Source organism: Brassica napus, chromosome C6, assembly GCF_020379485.1.
Source record: "Brassica napus cultivar Da-Ae chromosome C6, Da-Ae, whole genome shotgun sequence".
In the NCBI taxonomy this organism is placed as follows: domain Eukaryota; kingdom Viridiplantae; phylum Streptophyta; class Magnoliopsida; order Brassicales; family Brassicaceae; genus Brassica; species Brassica napus.
Genome location: NC_063449.1, coordinates 82,991 through 94,208, shown reverse-complemented (window position 1 = coordinate 94,208; position 11,218 = coordinate 82,991). Strand labels below are relative to the sequence as shown.

General features: G+C 34.5%; 1 protein-coding gene, 1 long non-coding RNA gene and 1 other non-coding gene across 4 annotated transcripts; 2 read left to right on the top strand and 1 right to left on the bottom strand.

Moving 5' to 3' along the window:
• Positions 1–2,065: 2,065 nt before the first annotated feature.
• LOC125589526 lies at positions 2,066–2,172 on the top strand. The gene has a single exon (XR_007325708.1). It is a non-coding gene; the product is annotated as a small nucleolar RNA R71 (small nucleolar RNA).
• A 6,430-nt stretch (positions 2,173–8,602) lies between these two features.
• On the top strand, positions 8,603–9,845 carry LOC125588773. 2 transcript variants are annotated; one of them, XR_007324902.1, is made up of 4 exons: positions 8,603–9,093; positions 9,187–9,330; positions 9,405–9,551; positions 9,618–9,845. It is a non-coding gene; the product is annotated as an uncharacterized LOC125588773 (long non-coding RNA). The 2 variants fall into 2 exon arrangements; XR_007324901.1 differs by having other exon boundaries at positions 8,606–9,093; positions 9,405–9,845.
• Positions 9,846–9,883: 38 nt separating this feature from the next.
• On the bottom strand, positions 9,884–10,962 carry LOC125588772. Its single transcript, XM_048760545.1, has 4 exons — positions 10,843–10,962; positions 10,702–10,771; positions 10,250–10,618; positions 9,884–10,168 (listed from the first exon to the last, which is right to left on the bottom strand). Exons 2-4 carry the CDS (start codon positions 10,715–10,717, stop codon positions 9,987–9,989), a joined length of 567 nt encoding a protein of 188 aa, XP_048616502.1. The 5' UTR covers positions 10,718–10,771; positions 10,843–10,962; the 3' UTR covers positions 9,884–9,986.
• Between the last annotated feature and the right edge of the window lie 256 nt (positions 10,963–11,218).

Genomic DNA, 11,218 nt, shown 5'->3' with positions numbered 1-11,218 from the left:
GTAAGTTTCATTAGGGCCAAGGAAAGCGTACCTTACACCATGGGGAAGAGGTTTAAGCTCCACTTTTGGTGCCTTGAGTTCACTCCAATCATCCTCTTGGAGGTTCTCTTGTTGAGTGGCCGAGGAAGCATGGTGAGCCTCATATGTAAGCTCCTCATACTGACCTTCACCACTAATCCCCTTGTGAGAATCCAACATTTTCACATAGGCGTCACTTTCTTTGTTCTCAATCACTTGGACTTCTCTCTCAATTGTTAAAGCATGCTGTAGAGAGTCTTCAAGTGTCAACTCTTCTAGAAGCTCATCAGCTAGAGCGTCCATTTCATCAATGTAGAAAACTTGGTTCTGGATGGTTGGCTTCTTCATCACTTCATTGATGTCAAAGTGGATAATGTTCCCTTGTCCAAGATGAAGATCAATCTTTCCTTGTCTAACATTCACAATAGCTCCTGCTGTGGCTAAGAATGGTCTTCCAAGGATCAAAGGGTCTTGGGCTTCCTCCCCCATCTCCAACACAACAAAATCAGTAGGGATCTCAAAGTTACCAACCATCAAGGGGAGGTCTTCTAAAATACCTACAGGAATCTTCACTGATCTATCAGCCAACACCAAAGAGAGTTTACACTTCTTGTATTGAGTAAATCCAAGCTTCTTTGCAATAGATAAATGCATCAAGCTGACACTAGCCCCAAGATCGCAAAGACACCGTTCAAATACCATGGGTCCTAGAGCACAAGGTAAGGTGAAACATCCTGGATCCACTAGCTTCCTTGGAACATCTAACCTCTGGATAATGGCACTGCACTCGTGGGTAAGGATCATCATGCCCTCCATCTCTTTCTTCTTTGCAGCTACAGCATCTTTCAAGAATTTGCTGTATTGAGGAACCAGCATAAAAACATTGGGCATTGTGATCTGAACTTCACTCATTTGTTTCTCAAAGAGTGCCTTGTACTTCTCCAATAGCTGTCTTTTGAATCTTCCAGGGAATGGTAGCTTTGGCTCATAGGGAGGAGGAACAAAAGAGGAGTCCTTTGTTGGAGTAGCAGTTTCACCATGTTTCATTGTCCTCTTCTCTTCTCCAACCTTTCCTTTACCCTTAGCTTCAACAATCTTCTCTAGAATTTCTTCATCAACCTTCTCATCTACAATCACCACTTCATCATCTATGTTGATAGCTACCTCCCCACCTTGCTTTTCACCATCCTTGGTGAGAATTCTTGGAGATAACTATTTACCACTCCGTAGGGTGATTGCTTTCATAGTTTCCTTGGGATTTTGCTCTGGCTTTCCAGGTAATGCCCCTTGTTGGCGACTTGGTTGAGAATTCATTGAAGCAAACTGGTTCTCCAAATGTCTGATCTTGTTGTTGAGCTCATTGTAGCTTCCATCAATCTTGGAGTGAATGTTCTTGAACTCATACCCCATTGTCTTCTCATTCTTTGCCTGAAAATCCAAGAGTTTCTTGAACATTGCATCCACACTTGTATCCGAAGCTAGAGCTTGGGAATAACTTCCTTGAGCCTAAGTAGACTGATTCTTGTTATTGTTGAAACCAGGAGGGGTGTTTTGTCTAGGTTGATAGCTCCCTTGCTGAGTGTTTTGCTTCTGTTGGTATCCTCCTTGCTGGTTGTTAGAGTAGGACCTTTGCTGGTAGTTGTTGTACTGAAAGTTAGGCTCCTTCCTGTACCAAGAACCATTGTTGTTGATGAAGCACAGCTCTTCTTGGCCTTCCAAACCATCAACCTCATTGGTCTTGGGAAGAACCTCTTGATTAGGACCACCCACAAAGTTCATCTGCTCTTGCTTAGCTTAGTTGGAAAGAAGCAAGTCCATCTTCTCTTGCAAGGACTTGATCTCTTTCTTTGTCTGTTGATCATCACTTCTGTTGACCCTATCATGCTCCTCACTGTAAACCGAGTCACTCTTAGCCATGTTCTCTACCAGTTCCTCTGCCTCTTCCTCGGTTCTCCCCAAGAAGAAACCATTGCTGGTAGTGTCAAGCCTGTTTCTGCACTGTGGTAGAGCTCCTCTGTAGAAGGTGCTAAGCAAACTCTCCTTGCTGAAACCATGATGAGGACATTGAGACCAATAGCCCTTGAACCTCTCCCATGCTTCACTGAAACTCTCTAGACCTTTCTGTTGAAACCCAGAGATTTCGTTCCTGATCTTAGTTGTCCTTGAAGTAGAGAAGAACTTGTCTAGGAAAGCTCTCTTACACTCTTCCCAAGTGGTGACAGTGTCACTTGGAAGAGTCTTCTCCCACTGGTGTGCCTTGTCTCCCAAAGAGAAAGGGAACAGCTTCAACTTGAAGGCATCTTCAGAAATACCATTTGTCTTGGACAAGCCACAATACTTATCAAACTTGTACAAGTGATCAAAAGGGTCTTCAGCAGCAAGACCATGATACTTGTTGTTCTCTATGGTGTTGAGCAGCCCTAACTTGATCTCGAAGTTGTTGTTCTCCACTGGTGGTGCTCTGATTCCTAACCTATGACCATTAATGTGAGGTTGATCATAGGCTCCAATGGCGCGAGCTTGGCGTGGTGGGTGTTGTGGCTGGCGCTGTGGTCGAAGGTGATCAGCTCTTGGATCAATGCCTCCTTGGGCAACCATCTTGAGGCAGATTCTCCATATCAAACCCCAACCTTTGCAAATGAGCTTGTTGCTCTACTTCTCTTCTCTGTCTTGCAATCTCCCTCTCAAGTGCTCTAATGTCTTCAACTCTTGGAACTAGGTTTGTTGGACCTCTGCTCCTTGTGTTCATACACCTGAAATTCAAGGGAGAAAAAAGAAAGAAAAGCAATAACACAATTAAACAAAAATTGACTTAGTCTCAAGCAAATGACTAAATCTCAATGTCACAATCAACTTAGAATTTGGCAACGGCGCCAATTTGATGATAGGAATTTCAAGGCTCCTAATCAAATGTTGTAGAATAAAAGATGTCAAACCAGTTCTAAGTGATTCTAAAGCAAAGGGAATGCAAGACCATGCTTAATCTAAGTGCTATCAATTGGTGAGATGATTTTTAAGCTAGAATGATACTAAAATGCAATAAAGGACAAAGCTTTCTTTCTTATAGGATAAGAGAATTCATGGGCTAAAGGAATTGACCTTGGGTGATCAAGTTTCAATCTAAAGATGTTAACTTTCAACCAATCTATCTACCTTAGACCTAGACACCATCCTAAACAAACTCTACCTCTAGATGAATGTTCATTTACTAAGATAACTCAAGCATCAAATCTCTTTGGTTGAATGTTATCTAAATAATCATTAATCTCAAGTCTACTAGCCATCTTAACACCTTTAACAACAAATCTCTTTGGTAAATAATGTTTAAAGCTTAGGAGAGTTGGTTCAGACATTTCATCAAACACCTTTCAGGCATGAAATGCCTAGAGCTCAACTTTAGAGAGGCCAACTCTAGAGTTGCATTAAAAGCACTCTACTAGCAAGGAACAAGATGGATTCATACTAAAACACCTTAGATCTAGCTTAATCACCCTTAGTCTCCCTAACCCATGAATCCAAAGATGACTACTCACTACTCTTCATGATGAGCCCAAGAATCAATGATGATTTGGTGCTAATCATGATTAGTGATCCCAATAATCAAACAATCACAAAAGAAAATGATCAAGATAAGATCTTTCACCTAAAAGTTCTTTGTGATTAGATAGAGAAAACAAGATAAGATCCCCTCTTGGGATTACAAAAGTATTTATATGTCTTTGGTAAACCTAATGGTTTCCATTAAAAAGTCTAAAAAGCCCTTGAAAATATTAAAATTCGACTAAGGTAAAGTATCGACTCGGGTCGGAGCGACTGGGCATACCCCGCGTCATACAACCCGCGTCGGATGCTCGCTGATCTTCTGCTTCATGCGCGCGGGTAGTGGAACCCGCGGCCTTCGTCCCGCGTCAGACTGTCGAGGCTACTCTCTCGTCATGCGCGCGGGTAGTCGATCCCGCATGGCTCCATCCCGCGTGGCTCCGTCCCGCCTCTTCGTGACGCGGGTTGAGACGATCGACACCAACCCGCGTCATCTTCCCGCGCTGGATTTCCGATGATTCTTCTAGCTTATGCGAGCGGGTACTCGACCCCGCGTTGCTCCAAGCCGCGTTGAAGTTCTTCCCTCTGTTCTTCTCGACATCTCCACGCGGGTAAACTAACCCGCACTGGTTCTCCCCGAGTTGAACTGGTTTGAACTCGAACTAAACTTCATTTTCATATTTTCTTTAACTCCCATGCCTCTAAACACCTCCAATCACTCCATAGGTCACTCTAATACCTGATTAAGACATATGAATGCAAAATGGATCCTAAAGATGCTAAACTCTTACTCTATATGATCATTATGTACAAAATGGAATCTTAAAACAATGCAAATATGCAAGATATCAATTCCGACAAAACACAATTCTCATGATCAGTAACCCTTAAATCCACTGCACAGAAACTCAACAGGTTTTTGGTTGTTTCTTATGGTCTCCACAATTATGGGATAACATTTTTAGGATTCAGCATGGTTTCTCAGGAAGAAAGCACAAGCTGAAGTTTTTTTATACATTTAATATCAAACAATCATATTCCTATCTTAAAATAAAAAATTTTGTATTTGTACATTACCAAAATCAACATCACAAATGAATTTATGCTCATAATGAATTTATCTGTAAAATCACAGATTTTATCAAAATATTATATTTAAAACCAAAATAGTAAATATTATATAAACTACAAAATGAAAATTAACTAAAAATATTAAAATATATATGGAAGCATGAAAACTAAAATTTTGGAAAATAGTAAACATAATATAAATATAGTCTACGAGAATACATAGATAATGTTTGTGATTTATTATTTTGTGTTTTTTTCACATTATTTAAAAAATCTAAATTATTGATAACATATAATATGTTTTGGTTATTGTTATGTTGTTGAAGTTTTATGGGTTGTGATTATTTAATTATAATACTTTTATTACCACTAGATATTTTTTCAGTGCACAAATATAATAAGTGTTTATATTCAAATCCAAGTTTCCTAATTCAATTATTATTATAAAAAATATTTTGATCCAAAATCTACTTTCCATAAATAACACAATAAAACAAAAAAATTAATACATTGATTATCAATATGAATATTGGATTTTTATAATTTATAATAATAATTTAAATTTGTATTTAATTTAATAATTTAATTTTTATAAAACTAAATATTATAATTAAAAAAATTAGTATTTATATTTAGCACACATAAGTTATGGGCCATCAACTGGTTAATATTATATATACACACATAATAATTACATTTATCGTTATAATATAATATTAAAAAGTTTATAAGTAAAAAAATTGATTTATATATTTCAAGAGTTTCACCAAATTATAACTTTGTTTAAACTAAATTTTTTAAAATAAAATTATGTAAAGAAAAATGTGATTCTTTTTTTATAAAAACTTTATTTTCAAAAATGATTTGGTAGTTATAATTATTAAAGTGTGAAAGTTAAAAGACCATTTGAAAATAACAAATATATATTTTATAATACATAAATGCTATTTTATAGGAAAATATCAAAATCAATTTTAAATTTTTAAAAATATAGATTGACTATTGCTTATTTTTCTATTTTACTTCCTCCGTTCATATTGAGTGTCATTGTAGAGAATTTTTCGTTATAAAATAAATATCTTTTTTGACTTTCAATGCAAAATTTATTAATTTTATTTAACAATTTATTTTTATATTGTTTGAAATATGTTTATGTGTATAGGTAATTTTGTTTTTATATAGAAAATATACAAAATTAATTGTTTCTTTAATCTGTGTGCACAAACCCATAGTGACACTTAAAATGAAACAGGGGGAGTAGCATTTAGAAATGAAAATATCAATAGATAGAAAATGTTCTTATCATATAAATTATATATTAATGTTTTGTTTGTCAACATGGTTGGTTTGTTTGAGTATTTATTCAGTTATTATGGGAGGGGTAGTTCACAATACAATTATACATATATCAATAATTTCATTTACTTGGATTAATAAAATATGTAAATTTGGGTTCGGTTTAACATTCTTGTGCTTTTCATTTATTTTGAGATTTTATAGGTTTTTGTTATTCCAAAAATTTGATTTAATAACATCACTTTATATTATTGTTAACTATGCAAAATAACCTTTATAAACTTAAAAAAACTTAGAAAATGTTTAAATCAAATTATTAGATAGTTACTAAACATATATAGGTCTATTTAAAAAAAGGAAAAAAATGAATATAAGATTTCAAATCTAACCCTAAAGATACCAACAATACTATAACATATGTTACCAAACCCTAAACCAATAACTCATGAACTAATCTACATTCACTCATCTATGTTGAATATAATTCAATTTCAGATAAACAAAATTTACATCATTGAAAAATGTTTATTATTACATGATTTCAAATTTGAACCCATGAAAATATTTTTTATAAAAATTTTAAACTATTTTTAAGATCTAATCCATGAGAAGACTTTCTCTGAAATACTTATGGAAGACTCCTGGAAGACTTATGGAAGACTTATGGAAGATTTTGATTTAGGCGGGAAACCTAAATTATTCTAAAATTTAGGCGGGAACCATAAATTCTACTAAAATTTAGACGAGATGTGTCTGAAGACTTCTTTTTAAGTCTTCTGTGGGTCTTCCAATCCTAAAATCAATTAACTATGCAAAAAAACACTTTCTTAAACTTAAAAAAAACTTAGAAAGCGTTTAAATCAAATTATTATATAATTACTAAACATATATGGGTCAATCTGAAAACGAAAAAAAATGAAGGTAAGATTTCAGAATCTAATCCTAAAGATACATATAATACTATAACATATGTTACCAAACCCTAAACCAATGACTCATGAGCCAATATACATTCACTCATCTACGTTGAAAATAATTCAATTTCAGATGAACTAAATTTACATCATTATTATTACATGATTTCAATTTTTTACCCATCAGAATATTTTTTTATAAAATTATTTTTAAGATCTACTGAACGAGAAGACTTACAAAGAAGTCATCATAGATAAGACTTACAAAGAAGTCTTCTCTAACGGAGGGTTATAGTGGTAAAATTGAATATATGTTTTTTGTTTGTTCATAAGGGGACTGTTGTAATTTCACTAGGCTTTTGGGTTACTTTTGCATTTGATTGAATTTGGGGGTACACTTTTATATTCAAAATCAAGTTTTGAGTCATTTTTGGCAAATCCCCCATAAAAAAAAAAACCACAATCTCATAGTTTATAAATGGAGGCTAAACACATTGAACATGACACACTAATGCCAAAACTAAATAACACATGAATCTATAACAATAATATCCAACCTATTAAAATAGAGTCCTATTTTTATCTACATACACAAGTATTTGTTAGACCATTCATTAGAAATTTAACTAAATATCCTAAAGTTACTCATATATGATATTCTCCTAAGAAAAACAATATACATCTGAACAATAACATTCCTAAGAAAAGATAAATATATTGTCATTAGGTAATTATCATTTTACTGTTTATTATATTTAATATCAACCATATTTTATATATTTCAGTAACTATTTTTGAAATTAAATATTATAACAAAATTCTTTTTTAAATTATCAAATTAAATTTTTAGATAAAACGAAATAAATAATATTTTATTGGTTGTAACATTTTATGTTTGATATTTTTAGTAAAAATAAAAACATTAAACTGAAATATAATATACTAAATAAAATAATATTTTAAAATATTGCAAAAATAATTTAATTTAGTCGCATAAAAACATTTCGAGAATAAAAATTTCTAAACAAAGAAGCTAATAATTTTTATTTTATTAATTCATATAAAACTAATGTTTAAAATTAAACTATTAATATTGATGTTGCATTTTAAATAAATAAAAAAATAATTCATTAATATTTGATTTGTACAATATCATCAAACAAATTTCAACAAATATAAATTTTCAAAATAAAAATTATATACATATAATTGATATTAAATATATATCTTTATAACATATTTTATATTTTGAATGTTAATTAAAAATATAAATATATCCGCACGGATGTGCGGATTAATATCTAGTTTAAAATTAAAGTATATAGCAATCTATTATTATAGTATATTTGTTTTATAAATATTTATATCCGTGCATGAGCACGAAAAAATCACCTAGTAAATAAATTAAAAAGATAAAAGAAAAATGAAACCAAGTCTAGTTAGAAAAGTTAAACCAAAAGGAGCTTCAACCACCACCGCCTTCAGCCGCCACCTCCGGAGATGCTCCACCAGCCATTTTCCGCCTTCACACACACACACATTATAAAATAAAAACAAGAAAGTAATAAAATTTTCAACAAGATGGGACAAGTTAACACTTTTAAGGTGATGACTTCAAGTCTAAGCACCCCACAATACGCCTCATGAGTAGTTGGCTCTGCAAGAGATCATTGGAACCAAACGTGAATTTTGATGTCTTTTTGATGAGAGAAAAAAAAAAAAAAGACATTAATTCACTTTCACAGCGAAACAGTACATGGTCATGGCCGATCAAGAGAAAAAGTTGGTGCAATTGCAATATCAAAATATAAAGCAAAGTTGCAATTGCAATATCAAAATATAAAGCAAACTACTTTATTGTTCTAAAAGTAGAAATTTCACATTTAGTTAAACCTACCAGAGGACCCATTCATGTTCAAAAGTTAAAAGCTTTGAAAACGGAGAAAGATTATATGAAAGAGTAGTGACCTTACACCAAACAGTTTCATATCAAATGCTCAAGCATGGTTTTCAAGAAAATGACTCAGGAGATTTGATTTGATCTCTCTGTTCTTCAACTGCCGCAGATACTCAACCATAAGAGCTTACAGAAGCTTGCGTTATGGTAAGCCTTATGCTACATACCTGGAATCCTGTAAACATCACACTCGGGTCACATGTCTGGGTCAAGGATCCATAACTTGCATGGACTAATCGAGAAGTGACAGAAATCAAAGGCACTAATGCAACAATACTCACTGCAGATGGGAAAACAGTAAGAAGATAGTTCTCATTTTCTTATAAAACCACTTTGTTACTGGTCCATTAATCTTAGAAGAAAGCTAAAGTATAAATTTGGTATTTACAGATTGTTGCTAGTATCTCTAGCCTCTATCCAAAGAATACAGAGGCGCCACCTGCAGGAGTTGATGACATGACTAAACTGGCTTACCTCCATCAGCCAGAGGTCCTCCACAATCTTGCTTGCTGGTTATCACTAAATGAGATATATGTCAGTAATCTTAAAACATTCCATTGATCAAACCTTTAGAGATTATCTAACTGCAATCTTTTTGACTAAGGCAGACTTAAAATGGAAACATCTTGATTGCTGTGAATCCATTCCAAAGACCTCCACATTTGTATAGCGTCCATATGATGGAGCAGTATAAAGGAGCTGCGTTTGGAGAGCTAAGCCCACATCTGTTTGCCGGTTGCAGACACCAGTTATAGGTAACAAGTTGTTAATCAACGAATAGAAAATTACTGTATTAGCTAACGCTTTCCATGTATGCCAAGGCGATGATAAATGAGGCAAAGAGCAAGTCTATTTTGGTTAGTGGAGAGAGTGGAGCTGGGAAGACGGAGACAACCAAAAAGCTCATGAGATATCTTGCATTCATGGGAGGCAGATAAGATACATAAGAGAGAAAAGTGTTCGACAAGTTGTTCTAGAGGTGAGTATTACTTGCTCTGTTTATTTTTAAATGACTAGGAGATTTTGGGCCTGGGGCTAGGCATATTCCATATTAAGAGAACAGAGAGCTACAGGTTGCAAGAGTCAATGGTGTCCAAAATACTCATGATTCATACGACAAACAAAGAGCTAGTCAAATATTCTACATCAAATATTTTTAAATAAATCAACATGCACAATGAGAACGACGCTTAAGGAGACGGAGGATGAACATGAATCGGTTGAGTAGCTGCACTAGTATGCAAGGGTGTCCAATCCCATGCATAGTTGGAGTGCTGTTCAAAACTATCAGCTGCATCACTTGGCTTCGCTAAGAAAATGGTGTATCCGGAGTAGTAAAGATAATCCATTGAAGTTGCAAAACTTGAATCACCTGCATCAGGTGCAAAGTCACAAAATGAACCAAACACGATTCATTGTTGTATAGAGAAGGGGTGCAAAAATTTTCAGTCACCTGTAATTAAGAGTATATTCCATGGTCCGGAATCTCGGTGAACGTCAGCATAATGTACCAACAATGACTCTAAACCGAGCTCAGCGGCAAGTCTTTTCTGATCAGGCAGAAGATGAGCATGTTCACCGCAAAACGGATTTCTTCTGGGAGCATAGTAACAATCGAAACGTTGGTCTACGAGAAGGCTCCTTTCAATTGCAGTTATATCCCCACAAAGAAATCTGTTATTTCTGCAGATGCGATACTCATGGCCATGGGGAACCTGGCCTAAACCGCTTTCAATGTTGGAGATTAGAGTTCTAGCAGAGGCCTCAGACTCAATAGGGCATGAGCACGTGTTCCAGTCCCAAAACGTGGCAACAAGATGATCTGATATGAAGTAATACAAATGCCAACTAAATGATCCGATATGAAGTATTATAGAGAGGAGTTATGAAGAGATATATATATACCTGTACTGGAGGACATGGTTCCCGGAGCAACTGGAGGAGGACACTCAAGGGACCACGGTCTCTCAGATTCCTGCGAGCAAAGCTTTCATTAAGACCGAATAAATCAATAGACCCAATAAGAGAATCAAAAACCTCAGATACCTGCAACTCCAATCTTTCACAGCTAGCGGTGGATCTTCGGCCAAATAGAGGGAATTAGAAGGATGCCCTAGGGCTTCTAGGGCTATTCTTTTATTTAGTCGACTAAAAGCCCGGATAGATTTTATTCAAAGCCCAACACTTTACAATTTAAATAACTAAAGTCCACCCCAAATTTTATAGGGAATTCGGCCGAAAAAAAACCTCACCTTTACGTGAATTGCCAAAAGAAACGTGAACTTTTGGACTGCCAAAAAAACATCAAAACTTTTATTGACTTTAGAATTAATTAACAATGTTTTTGTTGACTTGCCAATTTAGCACGCCGTCAGAAAATTTAATAGAAAAATTTTATGTCGTTTATTGTTGGCGTTAAGTG

Excerpts from the sequence above, each read along its gene's own strand:
- LOC125588772 (XM_048760545.1), bottom strand. Across the intron at positions 10,169-10,249 it reads GAATATACTCTTAATTACAG|GTGATTCAAGTTTTGCAACT; the intron begins GTGACTGAAAAT and ends CACCTGATGCAG.